Source organism: Pimephales promelas, chromosome 19 (genome assembly GCF_988280905.1).
Source record: "Pimephales promelas chromosome 19, fPimPro1.hap1.1, whole genome shotgun sequence".
In the NCBI taxonomy this organism is placed as follows: Eukaryota; Metazoa; Chordata; class Actinopteri; order Cypriniformes; family Leuciscidae; genus Pimephales; species Pimephales promelas.
In genome coordinates this window covers 25,914,423-25,941,078 of record NC_142787.1, presented here as the reverse complement: position 1 = coordinate 25,941,078, position 26,656 = coordinate 25,914,423, and the positions used below count along the sequence as shown (strand labels likewise).

General features: G+C 37.5%; 5 protein-coding genes across 9 annotated transcripts; 2 read left to right on the top strand and 3 right to left on the bottom strand.

The window, feature by feature from the left end:
* Positions 1 to 804: 804 nt before the first annotated feature.
* Positions 805 to 4,916, bottom strand: calm3b (calmodulin 3b (phosphorylase kinase, delta)). The gene is made up of 6 exons (XM_039693856.2): positions 4,551 to 4,916; positions 3,702 to 3,732; positions 3,200 to 3,343; positions 3,019 to 3,125; positions 2,777 to 2,912; positions 805 to 2,547 (listed from the first exon to the last, which is right to left on the bottom strand). The coding sequence occupies exons 1-6, from the start codon at positions 4,551 to 4,553 to the stop codon at positions 2,519 to 2,521; spliced, it is 450 nt and encodes a 149-aa protein (XP_039549790.1). The 5' UTR covers positions 4,554 to 4,916; the 3' UTR covers positions 805 to 2,518.
* Positions 4,917 to 6,187: 1,271 nt separating this feature from the next.
* On the bottom strand, positions 6,188 to 10,811 carry slc3a2b (solute carrier family 3 member 2b). The gene is made up of 9 exons (XM_039694004.2): positions 10,624 to 10,811; positions 9,461 to 9,698; positions 9,185 to 9,369; positions 8,755 to 8,928; positions 8,033 to 8,121; positions 7,771 to 7,916; positions 7,183 to 7,492; positions 7,009 to 7,062; positions 6,188 to 6,899 (listed from the first exon to the last, which is right to left on the bottom strand). The coding sequence occupies exons 2-9, from the start codon at positions 9,673 to 9,675 to the stop codon at positions 6,555 to 6,557; spliced, it is 1,518 nt and encodes a 505-aa protein (XP_039549938.1). The 5' UTR covers positions 9,676 to 9,698; positions 10,624 to 10,811; the 3' UTR covers positions 6,188 to 6,554.
* Positions 10,812 to 15,183: 4,372 nt separating this feature from the next.
* Positions 15,184 to 16,914, top strand: banf1 (barrier to autointegration nuclear assembly factor 1). Of its 2 annotated transcripts, none has more exons than XM_039693946.2 (3): positions 15,184 to 15,326; positions 15,965 to 16,133; positions 16,221 to 16,914. In XM_039693946.2, exons 2-3 carry the CDS (start codon positions 16,008 to 16,010, stop codon positions 16,365 to 16,367), a joined length of 273 nt encoding a protein of 90 aa, XP_039549880.1. In that variant the 5' UTR covers positions 15,184 to 15,326; positions 15,965 to 16,007; the 3' UTR covers positions 16,368 to 16,914. The 2 variants fall into 2 exon arrangements, with proteins under 2 accessions (XP_039549880.1, XP_039549881.1); XM_039693947.2 differs by lacking the exon at positions 15,184 to 15,326 and adding an exon at positions 15,663 to 15,764.
* Positions 16,915 to 17,582: 668 nt separating this feature from the next.
* gng3 (guanine nucleotide binding protein (G protein), gamma 3) lies at positions 17,583 to 21,538 on the bottom strand. Its single transcript, XM_039693952.2, has 3 exons — positions 21,341 to 21,538; positions 19,916 to 20,015; positions 17,583 to 18,497 (listed from the first exon to the last, which is right to left on the bottom strand). Exons 2-3 carry the CDS (start codon positions 20,012 to 20,014, stop codon positions 18,369 to 18,371), a joined length of 228 nt encoding a protein of 75 aa, XP_039549886.1. The 5' UTR covers position 20,015; positions 21,341 to 21,538; the 3' UTR covers positions 17,583 to 18,368.
* A 1,338-nt stretch (positions 21,539 to 22,876) lies between these two features.
* On the top strand, positions 22,877 to 26,441 carry bscl2 (BSCL2 lipid droplet biogenesis associated, seipin). 4 transcript variants are annotated; one of them, XM_039693949.2, is made up of 11 exons: positions 22,877 to 23,014; positions 23,436 to 24,015; positions 24,191 to 24,272; positions 24,536 to 24,679; positions 24,806 to 24,940; positions 25,016 to 25,113; positions 25,216 to 25,357; positions 25,446 to 25,527; positions 25,610 to 25,675; positions 25,802 to 25,867; positions 26,109 to 26,441. In XM_039693949.2, exons 2-11 carry the CDS (start codon positions 23,699 to 23,701, stop codon positions 26,306 to 26,308), a joined length of 1,332 nt encoding a protein of 443 aa, XP_039549883.2. In that variant the 5' UTR covers positions 22,877 to 23,014; positions 23,436 to 23,698; the 3' UTR covers positions 26,309 to 26,441. The 4 variants fall into 4 exon arrangements, with proteins under 4 accessions (XP_039549883.2, XP_088979923.1, XP_088979921.1 ...); XM_089123797.1 differs by having other exon boundaries at positions 24,536 to 24,940; positions 25,216 to 25,345; XM_089123795.1 differs by having other exon boundaries at positions 24,536 to 24,940.
* Positions 26,442 to 26,656: the final 215 nt, after the last annotated feature.

Genomic DNA, 26,656 nt, shown 5'->3' with positions numbered 1-26,656 from the left:
TCAAGTGGAAACATTGGACGTATATATATGGTTCCGGTCGATGATCGGGCCACAACCATTCCGGTTTCCTCTCAGGGGGAACTCCAATGACTATTTTGCTTGCTTTTCTTTTTATTTGTTTATAAGAAGTATATTTATTGAGTGAAGTAATTTAATAATATTATTTGAGGTGTTTGTTTATGTATATTGGGTGTTTTCATATTCGTTTATTGTGTGTAATGGCCATTATATGTCTGTGTATCCCCCTTTATGTATTAATTGGTGCTGACCACCAAGGTATAAATGTGTTAATTGTTTCTGTTTGTGAGTTAGTGTTCTGACCTCTGTAAATGTTTGAGTCAAATACAGTGATACTATATGTATATATATATATATATATATGTATATATATACACGTATATGTATATATATATAGAGAGTCAAAACAATGGAAAAAAAAATTATGTTCTTGGAATTATTATTACTTGACAGCACTTAAATGGGTATTCTTACAAGTTAAAGAACAATATTTACTCAAAAAGGCGGTTTCACCTTTATGAGGCAAAAAAAGGCAGGTAAAAAGTCTGTGGCAGGTGAATTTTTAAATCCACCTGCCACAGTGGCTGAAAAAGGAAAAAGTTAACTTCAGGCCCTTTACACATCCCAAAGTTATTTGTAATATTTGCAATGTATGTGTTTGTAAGTATGTAAATGTTTCTAAGTGATATGCTGTGGACATGCTGACTCTTAATCAATGTAATGTGATCCAAAATTATCATAAGGCCTAATTGTCTTGTGCAAACAAATGACAATAAACAATATAGATCAAATGCACTTTTCTGTCTCTCTTACACTATTTTTAATAAGCCCATGCAGATTTACAGTTATATAGCCAACAGTGTTAAGAACAAAAAGAGGTAATTTAGAAACAGAGGTCCAAGATGTTTATTTAGCAAGAAAACCAGAGTTCTGCAATGGAATGCATAACCTTTCTCTTTTTTTATTATTTTACCTTATGGTCAGAGGAAGAGAGAAAAAAGAACTAGACCGTAAATTTAGATCTCAGAGGAAGAAAAAAACAACAACATATAAAGGTAATAAAAAACATAACAGTAGAATAAATTAAGAACTGGGGCAGAAGATGCAATACTACCACCATAATGTATGTGATTCTACTATTATACGCCATTTAACCTTAACCATTTGTTTGTTTAACGGTCTATACAGTTACAAAAAATGGATTTCATTCAAAGCTGCATTTCATGGCAGCAGTTGCTGCACCAACAGAGCAGACACTGTCTAACTGGATGACAAGCATTACGCACCATCCCAACTGCCACTGTGCATGGACCACAACTACAGGACCATGCCATTGCTTCTGAAAAATTATTCTTTAAAAAAAAAAAAAAAAGGTATTCATAAAATGCAGTGCTATGGATGTATACAAATATATCGAACAGCCTGCAGGAAGAATCAGCACACACCTTAACTTTAATATTTTTCCCTAGACAGAAATGGTCCACTGACTAGGACATCAAGTGCAGCATCAAAACGTAAGACTGTATATTAAGGTGAAATCTATTCTACATCTTCAGTAAAACTCCACACGTATAGAGCTCAAACCAAACATTAAACCTTTCTACTCCAGTCTAGAACAAATAGGTGGCAATTGCTTTGGGGTAGTAAAATTAGAGAGAAAATTAACATTGGAAAGAAGGTTAAAAACTTCCCCCCATGTTCCTCTCAAACAATACAAAAAAAAGGGGCAAAGCAAACTGACTGAAATAATTGGTCCCCAATTAACCATCTATGGATTATTCTACACTGGTTTGTCTAAGTTTTTTTTTAAGGTTATTTTTTTTTCATAGACATTAGTTATGCAGTCCCTAAAGAACAAGCCCTATACCAAAACGTAAACTGTACTGAGTGGCTCCATTTTAAATCCAACTACAAGCACTCGCTCAGACACACAGTTCTACACTTACAAAAACAATCACACTATGACATGGAAGTTTGAGCCATTTTGTTATATAAAGCCCCTGATTATCCATGAATGGTTATTAACCATACAGTTCTAAGACCACTGAGCAGAGGTTGCATGAGAAACATGCAGTTAAAGGAGAACTAGCAAGTTAGAAAAAGAGGAAACCTGGGAAGAAAAACAAAAGACACAGAAACATGCCAAACGTAAACAAAGCATGCATTGCTCTTGTCCATATAGTATGTCACAATCTTTAAGATATTGATATTGATACATGTGTTACACTGCTGTTATCACCATCATAATGCAAGATTTAAACTTTGTTGTGCATGGAAACGTTTTCTTCCAAAGAAAACCAGATAAATGTAGGAAAAAGATTACAGAAGATCAGAAGTAAAAAACAAGCAGAGCAGGGGGACTGTTTAAACTAAGGGAAAGTAGAAGAGAGCAAAACTAAATGGAGAGGAGTAAGATATTGGGTTGTGAATGCTTGTTGAAGGTTGACAGTGAGAGTGCTGCCCACTGTTTGGTCTGTTGTGCTCCTTTTGGTTTCCAGTTTTACTTCGCCGTCATCATCTGGACAAACTCTGAAAAAAATTGGGGAAAAATATTTTTTGTCAAACATGCAAACTGATTTCACAAGAATTCTTCAACTTCAACAAAATAAGCCATTGTCCATAAGCCATAATCCATTTGACCCTTGAATTGTTCTAAATAGCTCAACCACAAGCTTGGGATTTAAACAGGCAATGCATACTATACATTTATACAAAAAAAAAAACACTATGCATCAGTGACATTAACATGTTGAAATACCTTCATAGTTGACCTGGCCATCACCATCAATATCTGCCTCCCGGATCATTTCATCCACTTCTTCGTCTGTAAGCTTCTCCCCCAGATTTGTCATGACATGACGCAACTCTGCTGCACTGATATAACCGTTTCCATCCTGTAAAGCATTAGTCATTGAGTGAGGAAAATATTCTTTCCCATTTTTTTTGTTAAAGAAACACATTCAATAAGCGAGTACATGGTTCCAAGAAACCCTATTTTACCTTATCGAAAACTCTGAACGCTTCTCTGATCTCCTCCTCGCTATCTGTGTCCTTCATCTTTCTGGCCATCATAGTAAGAAACTCTGGGAAATCAATTGTTCCATTGCCTGAGGTGGGTAAAAAGTCAGATTTAGACAAGAGCTACAGTAACATGGCATTATATGTGGAAGGGTTTTCTCACCATCAGCATCGACTTCATTGATCATATCCTGAAGCTCTGCCTCTGTAGGATTCTGGCCCAAAGAGCGCATGACAGTCCCTAACTCTTTAGTAGTGATGGTACCATCACCATCTTTGTCAAATAAGGAGAAGGCTTCCTTGAATTCTGGAAAAAAGGACAGATAATGAGTTGCATATTATAAAATCATATTGTTGGTTTAAAGGGAGTGTTCACTCTAAAATGAATACGGTCATCATTTACTCATCCTCAAATTGTTCCAAACCTGTATGAATTTGTTTTTTTATGCTGAACACAAATTATGATATTGAGATGATACCCCATTGACTTCCATAGTATTTTTCTTCTGTTAATGGGGTCCATCAACTGTTTGGATTCAAACAATCTCTAAAATATCTTATTTTGTGTTCAGCAGAAGAAAGAAATTCACAGAGATTCAGAACAACTTCAGAATTTTCATTTGTGTGTGAACTATCATTTTAAGATAAAGGTTTATCTTACATACCAGCAATCTGCTCCTCTGTTAGCTGATCAGCCTATAGAAATAACACACACAAAACAATTTTTTTATTTAAAAAAAAATGATTATAAGCATAGCCAGGTAGCGCTGAGATTTCAGTCTGAAACTTAACTTTATTCCGAGTTAAAATGAACGGAACGTGTCTAACACGCGACAACTTGTGTTTTACAAGTTTGATGATGTCATTCATGACTACAACGCCTAACTCAGGGCTCTGAATTTACAAAACGCAGTCACTGACTAACGTTATGTTGCTGTATTTAACTGTATTTGACTATTTGCACGATTTATTTTTTCTAAAATGTGGTTCAGACCAGATGAATGGATTAGTGCGCATGCTGATGGAAACTACAAGCATGCTGTGGCCGATCCGATAACGTTATATTACAAAAAGCTTGAACTATTTTTTGCACAAGGGACGATACGGGTCCCGTCTAACGTTACTGTAAACCATCGAGATTTTACATATATTTTCAAACTGCTGCCCGCTGACGCCGACATGAGGCGGGCTAGCAGCAACAGGGAATCAGTCAACGAGGATGTGGTACAATAGCATATTTTATGCTGTAACGTTAAATGTCTCGCACCTAATTGTAATTATTCAAACGTCACACGACAAGCGATAAAGCCATTTACTCAACACTCAGGAATATGAAAGCTTTGTGTAACCCGTTCAAGTGACGTTAGCCCGGGAGCTCGCGCGCTCTTTCAATAGAATGACGGTTAGCTCGCGAGGAGCTAAGCTAATTCACACTTCGCCGTGGACGCTCAGCCATTTTTGTAGCAACGTTGCACTTTGACTATAAGAATAAAGTGTTATAAAGGCTTACTCACCATTGTGTTTTAGTGTGAACTACGTTGCTTTTTACGCAGATAAAAAATGGAAATCCAAGCGTTTGCTTTCCGCCCGTGCGATTGTCAAGCACTATCTTCTGCTGCTGTGCGCCCAAATTTCAATATCACTACGCCTTAGTGTTTCGGTCCAAAGTGGGACGTCGCACTCCTTGACAACAAAGCTGTTACTATGGTCTTCCTACGCCACGTAGTCAAAAGTTTGAACGCCAAATAACACAGAGAAACCTTCCCCTTTTCGTTTATAAAAACGATATATTGTACAGCGTTGTTTATCGACTCTAAATTTCTGTTTTATGATAATTCTTTTCAAAATCCATAACATTCAACGGTGGCTTTCTGGTTTGAATGGATGGAGCCGGAGAGTTTATATATAGAAGTCTGATGGCACTCGTCAGCTGACCTAGGAAACGTATTTTGATTGGTTTTCAGCCACCTGCAATGCGTCAGGGAGTCCTCGAAGAGAGCGGTTCTTAAAGAGACAGACGCAGGGAAACGAGTAGTGCAGTGTAGATAGTGCTGCAGCCCGGCAGCATGTCTGAGCATGAGTCTGTTGTTATAATTACGCCCATTTTATGGTCAGTACAGTGATTTTGAATGTCTTATTTAGAGAAATAAAGCTAACCAACACCAATAGATTAGAAGGGACCACGATGCGTTGCTTAAAAGTGGAGGTCAGGTTTGTGATCCCAAATGAGTATTGACCTAGAAAAGTTTGAGTTGTGAAAAGGTAGAGGACATAAGGAGAATATAACTCATTCATCTGTGATACTAACAGTATCTATTTTTTCCCTTGTAGATTTACATTTAATCATTAAGCAGATGCTTTTATCCAAAGCGACTTACAAATTATATAAAATGTACAATGATAGTGATCATAGATAGACCCTTTTCAAATTTCCAGGTTTCTCAGAACTGGAAGTTGTCATAGTTGGGTAAACTTCTATAGTGGTGAATGAGAGACTGCATTAAAAAAATTCCCATTTGCTCAAATAGCAAAATTTACTCCACAATAGTGTTTTTGCAACTTTCAAAGAGGAAAAAAAATAAAGAGGTGTTGATAACAGCAGTCAGAAGAAAGACATTTCATTTCTTTTAACCTTACCATCACTCCCACAGCTGCTGTAACACCCTGAAAAGAGCTTTACTTATTTAGTAATCTGTTGCAAAGTTAATAAAATACCAAGTTTAGTGTTATAAATATACACACTTTTATAAAAAATGGGAATTTTAAAAGAAAGACTTAAGATGCTGATGACTGTTAAAACACTTCACAGTCTGTGAAAAGGGTCCGTTAGGTCTGTTCTCTCAGACCTCATACACTTGAGTATTTCCTTCATCACTCAAGGCACTAAGCCGATCTCAGCAGGAGTTTGTAAATTTGTAATGAGTTAAAATAGCCAGGTGAGACTGAGCTCATTATGCATAATGAATAGCTCTAAATAAAGAAGTCATCAGTATCACCTGATATCATGCAAAGCTGGAGACAATGCTCCCTGTTATGGTGGTAGATTTTAATAATTCAACCATGTCTCCGTTACATCTCATTATGCTGTCAACACTTATGAAAATAGATGAGGGAAGCCTACCTGAAATAATACAATGACAAACTACAAAGATGAATTGCTCCACTTAATTTATTGTTCACACCTTTCATTTTCATGCCTTTTTTTCCAATTACATAGAACAAACAGCCATTTAAGATTTACTAGAGGAAACGTGAACACTTTTTTGTGTGCAGAATTGCACTACATTTTAAAAAAACTAAAAATATAAAAAGGTTTAAATGAAAAATAATTCTTCCTATGGAATGTATTCTATGTAACAGAAAAACAACTACCAGCTTAAAGTTTTGTTTAGTAGTCATGCAGTGCATGTGATGCATGTAATAGTACAATCTGATGTTTATGTACTAAAAAGGACAAATATTGTAACAGAATAGCCAAATTCATGTCCTCGCACTAACTACGAATTTAAAGTGTGTCTTTAGGATGTATAAGGAAACTTCAGCATTATACCCTGTTCTGGCTTCACCTCAAGTTGTGCAAGGTTACATACTTTATTAGCATCCCCAACATCAGTACTAAGCACTACTGTAGCCTCTTTAGGAATCTCAGCATGGTTCAGCTGAAGAGTGACTGTTTCGTTTGAGTGCCAGTTAAGTGCAATAAGGTAGCGCTCATTCTGGTCCCACCTTCGCACATAGGCCATGGCGAAGGTCGAGCTGAACAAAGGCAAGTATTCTCCATGCTGCAGAGAGCGCTCCTTCGATCTTTTATCACTCACAGTCTTGAAGAATGTTTGGAAAGATTTCATGTTATCCAGAATTTTCTGTAAAGCAAACATACATTTTACTAAAACTGCTTGGCCACAATATTGAATGCTGTAGCATATAACATTTAAACATTGAGATTTAGCACTGTGTGCATAAGCGCCTTACCACTGGAGTCACAGTGCTGTTAAAGTCCCACACCATGGCTGGGTTTTTGTTTGACTAAATGGAAGAACAACAACATTTTAGGTATGGATGGATGCAACAATACCGGACCAAAAATGATGAATGCATCGATGAGACCTGCGGCCTACTTTTGATTAAAACCTTCAGTTGACCTACCTCATCTTCAAGTCCGATCTCATCCCCATAATTAAAAACTGGTGTGCCAGGCAGGGTGAGCAGCAACAGTTGACTCAACTTGACTTTGGCAAGCCCCACTATTGAAGCCAGGTGTCCAGCGATACGCCCACCGACGTTCCAAGCCAGTTGGGTCTGATTGTAAGTGGAATACAAGCGAGCAACAGAATGGGCAACTTCCAGAGCAGACCTGGACCTTAGAGCACCAGTGAGGAGCAGGTCAACACCAGTTTTGTTTAACACAGCAGCTATGTCATCAGGAGAGGACTTCTCTGTAACGCCAATTAAGACCCTGGAAAGATTTTTTAAAAAAAATCAGTAAGGTTGAAGTTATTTAATAAAAGTATTGAATGGAGCAAGTTCGTTAGCAATACAATTTCAAACCAATAAACAGCCTACTAAAGTCACCTAGACTGGAGTTCAGTTTGTAAAAGTTGCACCCAACAACCACAAGGTGGCTCCTTTACTTCCCCAAAAAAATCTACTAGTCCATTCAAGAAGTTTAAAAAGATAAATAAATGAATATTTTCTTAAAAAAAAAAAAAAAAAAATCAACTGTGGAGTGCTCACTTTTTAGTTTTTCCATCGGATTCTGTCTGATTGCGGAAAAGGTCTTCAACATTCCCCCAAAGGGATGGGGCTGCAGTGGAAACCTTCTCGACACCGTAGAAGAGGAACCCGTCTACACCTTCTGCTAGCCAGTGCCTCATAGCAGGCTACAAAGACAAGGAATATTATTCTGGAAGCTCAAGTACCCAAATCAAGTAAGTGACAACATAGATTGTGAGCAATGGTAATAGATCATTTCTTTGTCCAATAATCCAAGTCATACCTCTAGTTCCAGAGAGCTGACAGCATTATTGTCAAACCAGGGCTCTTCTCCTTTATAGTTAGGGGTAAGGTCCAAAACAACATAGATACCTAAGGGTAAACAAACATTTAATTGAGGTACATACACGTGTGTACATACAGTGCTTACATTTATTAGACCACCACCCAATGTAAGGTTTGTGCCACGGTTTACCAAAATAATTTATGTTTCTGAAATGGTTAATCCAGCAGTATGTGTAAGCTCTTTAGTCACAGTTGGCCAATCAAAATCTAGACTTGAATCCTATAAAACAAATTTGGGATTCAGTGGATTCAAAGATAAATCACACAAGAGTATGGGAACAACTAAAAAATATTTGGAGGTCAATACCAATAGAGACTGTAGAAATGTACTGTACATAAAAACAATGCCAGCAAGAATTCAGACCGTTATCAAGCCCAAAGTACGCCATACAAAATATGTATGGCGTACATACATATGTACCCCACAATTTACATGTATTCATTTTATATAGTTTAAAAATGTACATTAATATTTTCACATGTAATTTACTCCGGTGACGGCAAAGCTGAATTTTAGCATCATTACTCCAGTCTTCACAGTCACATGATCCTAAATTAATCATTCTAATATGATGATTTGGTGCTAAAAAAACATGTTTAACTCAATGCTGACTTTAACATTTCAGAATTCTTTGATAAATAATGAAGTCTCCAGCTCACCTCTTTTGTGTGCAGCCTGTATTACTTCTTTAAACTGTGCTGCATCACCAGCCTCTTTGGAAATCTCAGTCAAGTTCAGATCCTCTGGCTTGTCGGCACTGGACACATGGATCGGGCCTATGACAAGACCCTTCACCTTTAACTCATCCAATGCCTGAACCTTTCCAGCCAATCCTGGGGGAAAACAAGAATAAATAGGGAGATGTTCAGATTACAGGCCACATCCATGACATGTTAATACTAACTTCATTGTACCAGATTTAACCGATTCAGCAACATAAGGAAAGAGAGTGATTATGAGTTTGAACAGAGCCTGACTTCTGCATTTAATCCCCAAACTGACCCAACCCTGTAACCCATTAACAGTCCCTCCTTAACAAAGAACATTTCAGTTGATTGGGTGTTGGCCCATGGAGTTGTCTGTCTTTACCTTGCAGGTCTGAAGTAAAGGAGTTCATGTCTCCAATCTGGTACAGTGGTCCATAGTTCCACCAGTTCATCTCAGGGAGGGGCTTGCATCGAGGAGCATGAATAATGATGGCAATAGCACCAGCCAGCATGCCCAGCCAACCAAGCCAGAACAGAATCAGAAGTGCCCAACGAACTTTAACCCACCTATTCAAGAACAGACAACGGTGATTAAATCATCCGAGTAACCGAGATCTAACTGAAAGTAAATGAGGTTTAGCCATGATGTGCGTCATACCCTGGTGTTCCAGCTACTTTCATGAGTTCTTCTTTGGACAACCCAGTGAATTTAGTCTCCTCATCTGGAATCTTCACCTTCACAACGCCATTCTTCTCACTCACAGGCGAGATGGCATAATTATTTCTAGCCTCGCCCTCTCTAAAGGGCTGCTTCTCCTGCTCCACCTCATTGAGCTCCACATCTTTCATATCCACCTCAGGTTCGTTGCTCATTTCGTCAGTTTATGTTTAACGTCCTGGAAACAAATTGAATTACATTAGCAGCAAGCACATCTTGGGCTAAATCCGAAATCACCCCCTAAACCTTCATTCACTATTCCATAGGTTAGTCCTCTGATAATAATAATAATACTGCTCACTGTTCAGTGCAATGTGGGGTTGAATGAGTGCATGTGGTATCGGACACCAGTACAAATGTACTGTCCCCTCAAATAACGCCCTATTTGAGGGTATAGGGGCGATTTCGGATTCAGTGACTGTCGTCACGGGACCAGAATTACAGGCTGAGGAGGAAGCAGATGTATGACGTCATGGGCAAGACACGCTTCCAGGCAAGATACGCGGAACGTTGCATCACCTAATCAATTCACGCGGGGATGGCGACAAAAATTATTTTTATAATATAACACCCCAAATTACAAGTACACCAAGGCTCTTAGGTAGAATTGAGGTTTGGGCTTTGTTAGACAAAACAACATTTAATCCAGATTAATCCAACAGTGACCGTAGACATAGCAACCAAATGCCGGGTGCCAGATCAGCATAAGCACGCTCATCGGAATCTAGTTAAAAAAATATACATACAAATATAACTGACGTAGGCCTAAATATAGCTTTTGTGGGCATCAATTATTTATCACACTATCGATTCGTTAAAAGCACAGTAACGTTAATTTTCAAAGGAAATTGTACATTTTGATGTAAGTGGTAGCGCGACATTTTGTAAACCGGATTGGTCCAGTTCTATTAACGTTAGAGCATGTCTGTTCACTGACTCATTCAGCCTTAATTAGCACAGGTCAAGAATAACAAACAATTTAAATCAGAAACATGCCAATGTAATAGTGTAATGAATAAACAATTATGTACGGCTCGCAAATATCAAGGATGTTGGTAAATTTAAGAACTAAATTACGCAAAATTAACTGAACCAGATCTTACCAGTCAACTGGAATAACGATGAACTCTTCGTTTAAATTGTCTGCGACAAATAAGAACTGCTAAAGTTGGCTGGTAACGTTGTCGTTCGTGTCCGTATTCAGTGTCAGCGATGCTCGTGGTTTTATTCTGAGCCCAATGCCTCTAAAAGTTTCTCCGCCCACATTTAAGGGGGAACAGCACAAAACCTGTTTTCGGACTAGTGAAAAAGCCTACAATTCTACTATTTTAGCGAATCGATTCTTTTGAACAAATCGTTTAAAAGAACCTGTTCCTTTGCACCAGCACCATGAATGATAATAAAGTAATATAATCGTATCCAAACCATATTTCCAGTAGGCTATATCTTATTTGTATTTTCTGCTACATTTTTTGATAAAGTAAGTTTATTTTCGCTAAATCCGTCAAATCCCATTTACCCCTCAAGATTCGACACAAAAGAACGATCCGCTTACGAATCATCCACGGCGTGAATCGAGTGCAACTAACACATCAAAGCTGAAGCAATTTTATTGACAATCATAATGAATTAGTATTATATCTGTGACATGTATAGAAAAAACAAACTAATTCAGTTTGTCAATTCTGTAGTACGTTTTCCTGCATTTGCATTTCAGGCAGAAAATCAATTTGTGTAGCATTTTAGATAGTCCACCTTAAAGGACCCTTACTACCTAATTCTCTCTCCTCCCTGTTGTTTTCGTGACTGTACAAGACCTCCATAAACATTTTCTAAGGGGGGGTTGAATATATTGAATTTCTTTCCTAGAAAGAGAAAGAACAAAAAATATTGTAAACAGGAATCTCAATGTAGAGTAGTTAGTTCTTCAGTGCTCTGTTCAATCATCAAAGTCTACCACTTACCCAAATTGTCCTATATTTTTTACCATGCTGTATTTATATGTTTATATGTATAGTGTAACTTAATTAGTTTGTTATTTAGTATATTATAAAAAGACCACTAAATGAAAAATAGCTCAAAATGTTTTGCTTAACCTTTACCCAAGTATGTGCTTTGGTCATTTAAGCAGCTAAGCCTGATTAAATGCGACTTTAAACTCTTATTTGAATTAGCAAAAGACATGGAACAGTAAAAACCCCTTATCAATCAGGTAGTTTGATAAAACAGCAAAAGAAATACAAGAGAACAGATATAAAAAATAATAATTAAAAACATCTAAATGTATAAAACCCTAATAATAAAGTGATCAACAAACTTTAAACAGTGTGTAATCAAAACTGCTTAATGTTAACACATGACATAAAGCGTAACCCATGAAGAGAAAAAGACGGTGATTGGGGGTGTTGGACTTGATCTACTCCATCTGTTTTGATCATCATTCTGAATCTGATCAAGGCATAGTCTTTGACACTATATAAACATATACGTTTATATACTAAAAGTGGGCCAATTTAGTCCCGAGTGTTATTAAAATAGTACACTTACAAGTCTACTACATATTGATATTAGTATACTTACTTGAACATTACTTAAGTATAGTTCATGAAATTAACTTGAAGTATACTTCTTTTTCATAGGGGTCAGAAAAACATTCACAACATATCTAAACTGTGCTTCCACGTGTTTCCTTGAACCCCTCAGGAAAACTGAAATATGATCTAACAGCAGACATGTAGTGAGGAGAACACGTGCTGGTATTTTGATGAAATAATATGGACCCCTAAAGATTCGACTCAAAAGAACGATCCACTTTCCATAACTTTGTCTAACACGGGCACCTGTTTATTTGGGTTAATTTATAATTTTTTTGTGGAAACACAAAGGTTTATTGTGTTGTTGCCTGCATGTTTGTAGAGCACTATAAATGCAACACAAACTTGTATAGAATTATTATTTTTGTTCAAATAGAGAGCATAAGTTAGAGCATAACACTCAGAATGAAGCTCCTCCCATCCAGTCTCAGATACCATGTAAACACACCAGAGCACATTGTGTACACTATTTAAGGACACATGGTTCTGGGCTGTGGCTTACAAGCAGACACAAAAGTTCTCTTCTTTTTGGTATAACACAATAAACTGTGGCTTCTTATCAGGAATACATCATCTAAAGCGTAACACTCAGAATGAAGCTCCTCCCATCCAGTCTCAGATACCATGTAAACACCCCAGAGCACATTGTGTACACTATTAAGGACACATGGTTCTGAGCAGTGGCTTACAAGCAGACACAAAAGTTCTCTTCTTTTTGGTTTAACAATAAACTGTGGCTTCTCATCAAGAAGACATCATCTCATCATTACTTAGTATGTGTTAATGACACCAGAGAAGATGTGAGAGTATAAAAACCTGAGAACAAAAGAGCATACGTTCTAATTTGCACTTTCCTTGATCATCTCTCAAGAGATCAATCAAGCATCCTGGGAGGGACTAAGCCACCTTGAGTGAATATAGCATACAGTAGGCTAAGTGTGGGGAAAAAAAATCAGTTCAACAAAACTAAACCACCTCGTTTGTGGTGCTGCAGTTGGAGTTTTAAAAACAGGATAACCTTTTCCATTTGCCAAGACACTTTTTGACCATGCCCGTTTGAGTCAGCATGCTGTGCCCTCATTCCTTTCCAGGCAAGTATTCACAGCACTAATTCTTGAATTGGAGCCTGCGAAAAATTGTAGACCTAGCTTCACGATGGTCACGCATGATCAGCTTGAGGCATCTGAAATATTTACTTAAATTTGCTTGTGAGGAAGTCTTACAAGTAATTCAATACTCATGAACAAAAATGATTAGTAGCCTATGCCCAGAGAACAAAGCAAAATGTAGGCATAGGCCTACTAACCAAATAAAGCGCTTTTAAGAAATTGTGCATCAGTTCTAATCATTGTAAATTAAGAAATGATTGGTGTAAATCATAAAATCAAATTTATTTAAAATCATTGGCATTCAAATGTATTTATCGATAGGCACTGTTTTTGGAAGTGTTTTTTAATGTATCTCTGCCCCCTGGTGTTCATGTGAGAAGTGTGCGCTCCTCCAGACCTTGACAGTTTTTGACTGATTTTAACTATACTTTTATTCTACTTCAATTCTTCAGAGACCTTAAGAATAACATGCTGATATTATGTAGAATTCTAATTATTTATTTTGCCAACTGGCGCTATTAATATAATTGTTTGTAATACAATGCCTTGAATCTGAGCCATATTGTGTGATTTATTAAAAAATGAAATAGAGGCAATGATAATACACGTAATGTATGTATTGTCAATGTCATGTTTGCCTGAGCACTGGTAATGAAAGAGCATTACAAGATCAGCAGTACTTTTATATTAATCTCGTTTGTGATATTGATTTTTTGGCAAATGCTCCAAAATAATCTGTGTGATAATAAAATATAAATTTACTTCAAAATTAAGTTATACCAATATTCAAGAAAACAAAAACTAGTTTAAACCATAAAAGCTGTGAGGGAATCAGACACTTTAAGCTTGGCCAAAACAAAGAATTTTCATGTAATATATATATATATATATATATATATATATATATATATATATATATATATATATAAATTTGAACAACGATAAAATAGTAATAATAATAATAACAATAATAGACATTGAGATCAACATTTATTATTATCTTTCATGTTTTGCTGAAATATCATGGTTTTGTTAAGGGCGATAATATGTAAAGGTTTTTTAATAAAATAAAAACACTTTCAGCGGTGTTGCATCTTTTTGATTTCCACATTGCTGCTAATATTTTAAAAACATTTAATTTATTTTACAAATGTGTGACTTTGGGTTATATAATCAAGGATCGCTCTTTAAAGGATGTTGGTTTTATTATAATTTTTTTATTTCTATGTAAATTTCATATTCATAAATACAAGTTTACAAAAGGAAACCCTCTTTTTATGGTGCTTGTAAAATAGATAAAAATCTATGCAGATAAGATGTCAAAATCTAAAAATAGTAAAGGAACAAAAATATAATGAATGATGCTGACCTGTAAAGTATATCTTCTGTATTTAAAATGCATTGTAATATATGGAATTGTTATATGTATTATGTATATCTACCCACCAATGTATTCCTGGTGAAGCCCCCTCCTACGTCAGGGAACTCCTCACCCCACAGACCTCAACACGTGCCCTCCGATCTGCCTCAGTGTATCTCCTGAAACCTCCCAGGACCAAGCTCCCTACAATGGGAGATTGTGCTTCCTGCTCAGCTGCTCCCAATAGTGGAATGCTCTCGTTGACCACCTGAGGACACCACAGACCGTGGATGCTTTAAAACCCACCTTTTTAGGAGAGCTTATATCATTGAACTTTTCCTTGTTGTTGTTTTTCTTTTTCTTTTCTAATCTTCATGGTCTCCAAGTGTTTATATTTTTAGCATGTAGCCTACCTGTTTCATGTAGCACTTCGGGATTTGTTTAAATATTAAGTGAAATTATATTATTTGTTTGTGAATTATATTTTGTTATATGCGATATGGAACAGTACATGCTACCTATTGTTGACAATAAAGTATTAAAAAATTCCCACTATACAGTCGGAGCCACCAGAGGCCAGTCTCTTTGAACAGCAGCATCATAAGAGCGGAAGTGACGATGTTCTTTCTAAAGGCGGGATCAGGAAGCGGCGCTGTGTGAGCTATATTGGGCGCATTGAGTCGGTCTGCAAATAGTGCGCCGTCTGCGGATGAGGATCCTCAGTTTTCGATAAAAGTGTCCAGGTATGATATAAAATATGGTGCAGCCACAAGTTCCTTTATTTATACTGTTGCGTCGGCCACTTTGGGTGTTTTTATGTTTAATTGAAGGGAGAGTTTCTTGTCAGGTATCGTGTAAGTTAGCGTTGAACGCGAAGAAATGAGGCGGGACCCCCCAAATGTGTAAATTGAGAAAACTCACTGTTATGAACTGCTTATTTTCATCGTCATGTATTAATTAGATATTATCTCTCCGTTTCATTATTTATGCTTCCATAAATTCCCCTTGTTTGTGTAGTTTTCACTTTCCCTTTCCCAGTATCGTTAGCTCACCTTCACTTTCCATTATCAGTGTTCGGTGATGTTACAATTTAATACACGAGGGTTTTATGAAGTGCTCATATAGCCTGTCTGGTTGGGAATCCGATTGCTTGTCAGTAACGTTACATGTTGATTTTTAAGGTAAGTTAGGGACATTTAAATTTTAACAATAGTTGAAAATTACTGCCAAGTATGAAATCTGGAGTTGAGTAGGTTGTTTTTTTTTTCTTCGTTTTAATACATTCAGTGTGTAGTATTTTCTTTAGAATTGTGTACAGTTAGTTTTAATAGAGTATTAAGAAACCATGCTTTAACAAATATTCTTATCTTGTTTCTTTAAGCCATTGAAGAAAGTAAACCTGAATTCCCACAACCCTAATAACAATGTCGTCGACATCACAAAAACACAAGGACTTTGTGGCCGAACCCATGGGGGAGAAGTCTGTGAATGCACTAGCAGGAATTGGGGAAGTTCTTGGTAAAAGATTGGAAGATAAAGGTTTCGACAAGGTGAGATTTACCAAGATGTTTCATATTTACTGTAGTCAGCCCCATGGTCATTAAATTGACACTACCTTTTTCCTTTCTTCCTTACAGGCATATGTTGTCCTAGGACAGTTTCTGGTTCTGAGGAAAGACGAGGAGTTGTTTCGGGAATGGTTGAAGGATACATGTGGTGCCAACACCAAACAGCAAGGCGACTGTTATGGCTGTCTGCGAGAGTGGTGTGACTCTTTCCTGTAGTTCACTCTTCTGTTATTGTACTTCGATTTTTTTGTTTTTCCCCCTTGTATGCTGTATACCTATACCTCAATATAACAATTAGACTTTTCTGACATTATTTTTGGACGTATCAATAGAAAATCTTGGTCCAGAATTGCAGAAGCACTAGAATGTCTCTAGATAGACACTCGTTAGATCACTGGTCCTTTTTTGTGTTCAAACATTATTGACACTGGATCTTTAGTTTTCACAGAATAACACAAATTATCCAAAAATCTGTTCATCATATGCAGTTTGCTTCCAGACTACATATGTGATTGTGCAGTAGAGTAAATACACATTCACTGGGCACAACACAGACCCCACTTTCTGTTTATGATGCCGTTTGCAGGTTTTAACTGATGTCCAAATGTGTCACACCGCTAATTTGGGGTTTTTTTAAGGTTTGTGAACTTGTCACTGTTCTCTAATGTGTATTAGGATCCTGTGCATAATGATGTCATATGGTTTTTAATGCTCCCCAACCCCTAAATTGCCTTAATAAAAATATGGATTTGTTTTAACTGTGCATGTGTACCTGAAGATGCGTGGGCTGAATCGTTCTGTGTAGTGTGTAGCCACTTAACTCACATCTTGGTTGACATCTGCTGCCTTGATGTTAATAATGCTGCCTGAATGATACTCTTATAAATGTTTTCATGGCTTTAAGACCATTTTGGAACTGTTTTGCATCTTAATTCTTTTGGAATAAAATATCTCAAAAGTAAATCTAGATAAATGTGTTGTTACAAAAGTGGAATTGCCTGTTCGAGTTCAATAAGAGGCATTTATTTAACTAGGGGTTTTAAAAAACAGATTAAATTTAACTTTTTTTTTTACAAGTGACTTAAGTAAAAACATAATCTCGTGAAATTACAAATAAATTTCTATTAATATAATATTCCTGTGATGCAAAGCTGAATTTTCAGCATCATTTTCCCAGTCTTCAGTGTCACATGATCCCTCAGAAATCCTTCTAATATGCTGAGTTCTCTAGATACATTAATGTTAATATCAAAGTTGAAAACCTGCTGCTTAATATTTTTGAGGAAACCATAATACTTTTTTTTTTAGGATTCTTTACTGTCACTTGATTTTTCCATTAAATCTGTCATTGCAGAAAAGTATCAATTTCTTTAAAATATTACTGTAGTGTTAATTTTTCTCCTAAATCTCAATAAGCGATGCAAATACGTGTGATGTTTAAAAGTTTTATTAATTCCTTCGTTGGATTCTGCAGTATTTTAATTCATTACTTGGGACCACAAGTATTTGACAGATGTTCTCTTGACATTTTTCTTCAACGGTTCATCTTTTGAGCTATTAAGAGTCTAGATACCACTTGTTTAAGTGGCCAGGGAAAATGTAATTGTTTTTGGGACATAAATAAAATTGTACAAACCCCTTTAGGAGTGCTATGTATTGTAGGTATTGGTATTGATCTAAACTTTAAAAGCTCTACCACCAGTCAACTAGAATTGTCTACCAGCATACATAGCCACCTCAAACAAAACATTAAAAAAAAATCAAAATATACATACAGAATTTGTGTAGAATCACCATAGTATGCTATGTGAAGAACGCGATGAATTTTTCGAATATAATACAATTTTAAATTGAAATATTCCGACCCACACCTATTTCCCTTTGCTCGATTATAAAACTGTGTGCTTGAATATGAATGTATCAGTGTGTCATTTGATCTTATCCATTTGCATTGACCTTGATATTATCTTGTCCCCTTAATGAAAGGAACAGGGTTTCCAAGAAAGAAAGAAAAAACAGGAGGATAAAAATATCTTCACAAACATGGTTTTGTAAATTTTTGATTCTGAAATTTATAAACCACGCATATATTTAACCTTATTTTGGGATTTATTTTGCTGTGTGTTGTCTTGTCGAGTGTTGTGTTGTGTGATGTGTGCGTACACAAATTTTCATTATTTTTTAAATGAGACTAATCCTGCCCTTCCTGTGTCCTGCTCAGAGGAGAGCACAGAAGAACTTTTTCTCCCTGAACGGGTTTTCTGAAGTGGGCACAGGGGTGATGAGAGGGTCCTCGATTGCATGGGCATCACAGTAGGCCATCAAGTCTGCTGCTGCCTTTGACACCTAAGAATGCAGGATAGATTGTCAGTGCCCAATTTAAAAGCACACGGACAGCTATTGATTTTCAGGCAAGAAACCTAAAGTCAAAAATGTAATTAATAGATATCACAAGGGATGGACATGGTCAGAAACAATGCTCAGGTAGGCTGTGGCATTTAAACAATTCTCAATTGGCACTAAGGAACCTAAAGTGTGCCAAGAAAACATCCCCACACCATTACACCACCACCACCAGCCTGCACAGTGGTAACAAGGCATGATGGATCCATGTTCTTATTGTTTACGCCAAATTCTGACTCTACCATCTGAATGTCTCAACAGAAATCGACACTCATCAGACCAGGCAACATTTTTCCAGTCTTCAACTGTCCAATTTTGGTGAGCTCTTGCTAATTGTAGCCTCTTTTTCCTATTTGTAGTGGAGATGAGTGGTAACCGGTGGGGTCCTCTGCTGTTGTAGCCCATCCGCCTCAAGGTTTTGCGTGTTGTGGCTTCACAAATGCTTTGCTGCATACCTCGGTTGTAACGAGTGGTTATTTCAGTCAAATTTGCTCCTCTATCAGCTTGAATCAGTCAGCCCATTCTCCTCTGACCTCTAGCATCAACAAGGCATTTTCGCACACAGGACTGCCGCATACTGGATGATTTTCCCTTTTCACACCATTCTTTGTAAACCCTAGAAATGGTTGTGCGTGAAAATCCCAGTAACTGAGCAGATTGTGAAATACTCACACCGGCCCGTCTGGCACCAACAACCATGCCACGCTCAAAATCACTTAAATTACCTTTCTTTTCCATGCTGGCATTCAGTTTGGAGTTCAGGAGATTGTCTTAACCAGGACCACACCCCTAAATGCATTGTGATTGGTTAATTAGATCATTGCATTAATGAGAAATTGAACAGGTGTTCCTAATAATCATTTAGGTGAGTACATGTATGTATTGTAATTGAAACTACAGACACAAATAAACGCTTAAATGTGTATTATGGATTTTTTTTGTTCACTGTAGTCTGAGATAACAAATGTTATGGAACCAAAATAGCCCACAATCAATTGGCTGCTGCATGAAAAAAACAATGGTAAATGAGGAATAACTAGACTTTAATACTTAAGTAAATACATTGAGGTTTAATTTTTGGGCTAAAACAGCATTTTAGGTCAAATAAAACTGTATGAGTGAAATGCAAGGTTGAGGTCAACGCTTAATAACTGTTGAATGCTTCAAATTGTACTTGTAGGACACACTTTACCGTGGGATTGTAGAAATAGGTCATACCCATTAACCTGATTCCAGATCTTTGATCACATCTGATAAAAATGAGTCTGCTACATACAGGTTGGTATAAAAAGGCACATTCATATGCACGCAGGATTACCACTGATCTGATTTTCCGGTAGTTTTTGCATGGCAACCCTCACCTTGATTCGACAAAAACTGGCTTCAATCTTCAGCTGTTCCACCAGCTTCCTGGCCTGACCGACGCTCATGGTGCTGTTCACAGGGGTGTCTCCTTTCATCCTGCCACATACACCCACAAAATTACACAGACGTCAAAGCAAAACCTCTTTGAAATACAAATAATTTTTTTGAGAGCCTGATTACAAAAATAAAAGTCTAAACATTAAATCCATGTCTCAATCACACAATTATAATGTTATCATTGTAATTTTACGTATAGCCTATGACAGGCTTTTTTAAGTGATTTTAAAAAAAAGTAACTCAAAGCGAACAGTGTGCATCTTAAGTGTCTCAGCTAAAGGCAATAATCCATTCTTTATCAGCTATAAGATTTTGGCCAAATTTTATTACAATAACGAAAACTTTAAAAATGAACATTTACTGGCTAATACCGATATGTGCATCCCAAATATTTTTGCCATCCTAATCTGCTAACATGCATGCACTATTAATATAGAGAATTAGTGGATATATTATGTACAGATTCTGTGGTAACAAAACATTGGTTACAGTATTTATTAATCCATGTTAACATTATTTAAAAACAACAACTGTTCACTGTTCAGCTGACAACTAATGTTATTATCTAATGTTGACAAATGAAACCTTACTGTAAAGCGTTACTGATTCTGTTGAAAGTGCACACAGTCTCTACTCACTAATGCAAGTATCATCCTGTGGTCCAGGACTCTCATACCCTCTCATTCACTTCCTGTCTTTCCTCTCTTGATATCATTTACTACTGCTTTGCTAAAAGCTCCTGCCCTAGAAAACCAAAACCTCACCTTGGAATGCAATGATCTGATAGCAACACTTTTCATCATCCTGAAACCCTTCATTTCAGGTGATGTCAGAAGTTGTTGTTAATCATCAAATATCAATATATTCACAAAAAATGGTCTGCGTTAATGATTTTGAATATAGGATTTCAGCAGTGAATTGGGGAATGCCAGACCCATTTTCCACATAAGGATATGCTTGCAGGGATCCATCACCACATGGAACATACCATATTATTCTGAGCAATAGCACACAAAAATCAGCCGTTCTGAATGTTATTGAACGTATACATTTAGGCATATGTAGAGTGGAAATCACATGTTGCAGACAGAAAAGGGATAAAAAGAAAAAGAAACTAGGCCAGATACAGAAATGACAATCACAGATGCTCAAACGGATTTCAGTAATCATTTGGAAGACCCTTAACGTTATATATGATGTGGGGAAAATATCCAAAACGAAATTAAAGCAATGCATTTAAAAGGTTCTAAAGAAGAATGGAGAGTGAACGGAGAGCAAGAAGCATAAAAAAGACTACAGAGTGTATTCGTCTATTTTTGTCATTCTGGGCCCCCCTTTTTTACCCCTTTCACTCTTTTTCTTACCCTTGCTGTATTCCTCTTGTGGTGATATCTCTCCCTCCTCTTCTTTCTTATTCCTTCTCTCTCTCTCTCTCTCTATCTGCCCGTGCTGTTGCTTTCAGTACAGCCGGACCGCACCCTCATACACAGTGTGGATGCTACCCAGTTCTGTACAGTCCAGTGCACTGCAATTCCGCTACAATGAACACCACTCTCTTGGTACACACATACAACGCCCCTCTGCAGTGAGTGGAATGTGCCAACCGGGAGGAGGGGGGCCCCAGAGCCCTATTGGACTGATTTATTCTGTGGTGCGGCTCATACCACCTTTCCAGCAGCATGGGGTGGAGGAAGGGGGAGGAAAATGCAACGATGAAAAGCGGTGCATGAAGAATTAAATCTTGCAAGATGAATTTATATAGTCAAAAATGATAATTAAATATTTGATAGCATGAAATGCATATTTTATTCATTGCCGGTGATGCTGCTAAACCTCCGGAATAAGGGAGCCTTCCCTCTGCTCTGTTACCATGGGAACTGCTGCAGTCTCAGCCTCTTTTTGTCTTGTGCTGTGGCACCATTTTGACTCGGTGGTCTCTCCCACCCTGGTTAAGATCTTATACCCCCCACATCTTTACATCACTCCACCCTCCCAGTGCATTCATTCTCATGTCACATTCACATTGTTGCAAATCTGCCCCCTAGTTTCCTCCCGAGAAATGAGAATACTGTTAACTGAAATATTTGATAAACTGAAACATATGAAAGAATAAAGGGAAACTGATTCTTATTGGTGCTCAACAACATTACATAAATGATGAATTTGATTCATGGTTGCTAAAAATCTGGTAAAAAAAAAAAAAAAAAAAAAAATCAGTCTTCATGTTGGCTTTAAAGCTATAGGCTACATTAAGTAAAAAAAAAAAATGTTTATACCATTCATAAATCAACAAACATAAATAGTTTGGGACAGATGAGCCGAAGATATATATATCAATATATCAAAATCAAATCAATATATATATATATATATATATATATATATATATATATATATATATATACATATATATGTTTTCTTTTGACACAAACAAAAATAAACAACACATTTAATTTAATTTTTAATTCAATTTAATTTAATTTGGATGTGTTAGGTGTTTTCAAGTCATTTATGAATTGTATTTTTATTTTTAATGTGTGTCACGTCATTGACCCTTTTCCTATTATTTAGGTATATTATTTAGTATAAATAATTAAAATGCATAAAAACAGCTAATGTTTTTTATTTGGGATTTTACTTTTCTGTAACAATTCGAATGAATATCAACCATAGACTGTAAAAGGAAAACAACGTATTTTACACCGCAGCACTAAGCAAACCAACGCTGACACGGTTGTACTTTGTACCTCTTTAGTTGCCGTACATGTGTTTCTCTCACACCAGGAGGGGGCCACTGAGTTACACCGATGGTTGTTTTTCACTGATCTATAGATGGAAGACAACAACAGAATGTTTTAGCTTTTGATTACATTAGATTTGGAGATCATTTGCTGTGCCATGAAATGCATAAATTATGCGTCACGCTAGCACGTAACACATGAGAGGAAGAGATGGGTCGGCCAAGTGGAGTTATTCATCAGTTTATTCTGAAGCATAGTTATTTGTTTTGTCCATGGCGTGTTTTTTAATTAAAGAAGGTGAGTTTGGCGTTTTCTCCCAATATAATGTAATTACTTAACTGACTGCGAAATGGAGACAGAGAAGCACTTAAAATCCAGCTCAGAGATACACCAAAAAATAGTTGTTATGTAAAGAACGCGCTGAAGTGACAGTAAGTTACACATATTATTTCCTATTTTACTGCCTGATTGTTTTGTTCAATTCGAGTCAGGCTGTCAAATGTTCAAAAATACATAATGCAGCACACAGAGGAAGAGAATAGAGATAGATTTAGGTGTGTGTGTGCATTTTTTATTGGGTGTGTTTAAATTGAGTCTAGTTTTATGATTCATCTTGGATTAGTTGTCGCGTTTTCATACTAAAAATTATAAATAGTGCTAATAATATATTCAATGTGTTTTTTTATTCAGTTTTTTTTCCCTCTTATTCCTTTTTTAGGGCACCCTATGACTTCATTGACAGTTACAGACGAACGCTGGGAAAGTAAATTCAAGAAACTGGCAAATCAAACCTTCACTCACAGAACAACAACTACATCCCAATATGACTTTCTGAATATATGTTAATTTTTTACTTTGGTCATCATGACATTTTAACACACTCTATCTTCAAACCATTAATTCTCACTGTAGAAAACAAGCATTATCCGATGTAGTGATGCAGACGGGACGCATTACTGCATAGTGTTTAAGGTGCTTTGAATGAGTAAAGCGGGACAAACGCCTTTTACGGCAGTGGGAGGACTGTTGGGCAGACACCGTGAGACTAGAGGACCTTCACCTGGACGTGAAACTGAAGGACTGCTGGCTATGGGTGCAGCGATGGGGCCGTTACTGATTTGGCTCCAGGATGTGGCGGCGGTGACCCTGCTTAGAGCTCGCAGGACGCTTCTAAGAGTCGCTATCCTTTCGTGTGTCCTGGTTCTTCTCCTCTGGGTCTCCATCTTCCTGTATGGAAGCTTCTACTACTCCTACATGCCCAGCGTCAGCTTCTCCACACCAGTACACTACTACTACAGGTACAGATACATATGGGCCGATCAGGAACATTCTGGTCTAGTTTTGACAACAGGCTGTTTGCGCACGACTGAGTACTTCATTAGGTGGTCCAATGAACAAATACTGTTAGAGGCATTACTAGAGTTTGTAATGCATTGTGGTTGCTTCCTCTCTCCTTCATTTCACTCTTAACAGGACAGATTGCGACGCTTCAGATTCAGTCCTCTGCTCTTTCCCCACGGCTAACATCTCGCTCTTGAAGAATGGACGAGACCAGGTACATCTGAGTCCCACTCGGAGTGACATCATTTAAGGGCTACATTCAGTGGACCAAAAAAAAAAGCCACACTTATTTTTTAGTAGAAAGGGCCTTGTGAATCAATAGGTTCGCCCTAAATGACCCTTTAAAGCTTTGCTTTTTACTTTATGTAACAAGCCCATTAATGATGCACAAGAAAAAATATAATACTTGTGTATTAAATGATTAATATTTTCTGTCATATTTACAGCTAATTTTAGTTGCTTCACTCTTTCTCTTAGGTGATGATGTCCGGTCAGGCCTACAGAATCTCTCTGGAGCTGGAAATGCCCGAATCTCCTGTTAACGAACAGATTGGCATGTTCATGGTCAAAATGTCCTGCTATGCCACTGATGGGAAAGTCATTGACTCGGTCGTCCGCTCTGTGAGTGAAGACCGCTCCCCCAAAATTAGGTTTTTGCTAAACATAAGTGTAGTTTTCCAAGTCATGCATCAAATAAATTATGGCCATTTAACTCATAATTACTTGTTCCTTGTGTGTTCCCATCAGACAATGCTGCACTACCGATCAAACCTGCTGCGGACAATGAGCACGCTGGTGTTTTCGCCCCTCCTGCTCACAGGTGTGTCTGAGCAGAAACAGCTCATCGAAGTGGAGCTCTTCCCAGATTTCAAATCAGACCTTGTAAGTTTGTAAAGTATGAACAAGCCTGACAGGATCGTCATTAAAAAAAATTACAAATTGAGCTGTCCTTCACAGTACCAACCTGCCATTGGTGCCATGATCGAGATTCAGTCTTGCAGGGTCCAGATTTATTCTGCCCAGCTCAGGATCCATGCCTACTTCACTGGCATTAGGTATTTGCCATTGTTTGCTGGTATCAGTTTATTTGATGGTTCATGTTCATCAAATGATGCTTCTTCCTTCTCATCCTGTAACGTTCTTCCCTCTTGCGACAGATACCTCCTGTATAATTTCCCCGTGATGTCTGCAATCGTTGGGGTGGCGAGTAACTTCACCTTCCTCTGTGTCATTGTGCTCTTCAGTTACCTGCAATTCATTTGGGGAGGGCTGTATCCCCCCGAGCAGGTCAGAGTGAGGGTAAGACCATCTGTCTGCCTAATCTGTTCAACCTTCATCCTATCACACTTCCATTGGATACATTCCAGATGTCTGTTTGCATACGTAGGTGATGATGGGAGACTCAACGCGTCTTCAGCAGAGGAGGGAAGAAGCACGTAAACGCATGCACTCATCCTCCAGCACTCCTAGTAAGAACAGTTCGGATCACGGCCGCACACATCAATCGAACACATGAGTAACTAATACACCATTCTTTGCCTGTCCCCCCAGTCATTTCGTATGGAAGAGATGCCAGTGAGCTCCCAGAACAACCCAAACAAACAGTTCGAAACAAAGGTAAACGATAAAAGGGAAATGTGATAAATGTAGATTTCTGTTATACATTCTTTACTTACAATTGATTACAGTATATGCAGTGATTAAGTCACTGAAGAATCATGCAAATCATGTTTGTTTGTGCAGGTGATTTGGACACTCCTAGTGTGATTGGGACAGATGAACTGAATCAGCTGCAAGAAGATGAAGCTGGTAAAAAAAATATTAACTTAAAGGAGTAGTTCACTTTTAAAAAAACTTTTGCTGATAATTTACTCACCCCCATGTCATCCATGATATCCATGTCATTCTTTCTTCAGTCGAAAAGAAATTTAGGTTTTTGATGAAAACATTCCAGGATTTTTTCTCCATATTATGGACTTTTCAAATTTTGGACCTTGAACCGTTTGGTTCCCATTAATGTAATGACAGTGATTAATGTTTCTGCCATCAGCTCAGGACTCCTCTACCGATGACGCACCCATTTTCCTTGAGGCTCCTCATATCGCAGAGACCAGTTTGAGTGGGGAGGATCCAGATCAAGAGCAGAGGGCAGCAGGAATAGGAAATGGGACTGAAGAAGAAGAAACGGCCCAACCACAGTCCCCAGACAACAGCATTAGACAAAGGCATGGACCCTGGATGAGGCTCTGAGCTCCAATCTCTGGAGTAACCACATACGCACATGCATTCTGTTACATTTGAACACCTCATTTGACTCGTAGCTAGCACATTTGAGACATTTCTTTTGCAATGCAATGAGTATTACCATAAGAATTGTTCTGATGCATTTGGAACCCAGTTTACCTCATGGAGCTGATGTGAAGCTCACCAGAATTTTAATGCTCTACTGCTTTTGTTTTCCTTTACCTGAATACTTCCTATATGACTTAAGTCACTTATAGAGTTTTGCCATGCTTAAATGTGTTATTGCAGAGGTATGTGGTTCTGTTACAACATCAGTCATGTAAAGGGTAACTGAGTGGGTAAAACATCTCAGGA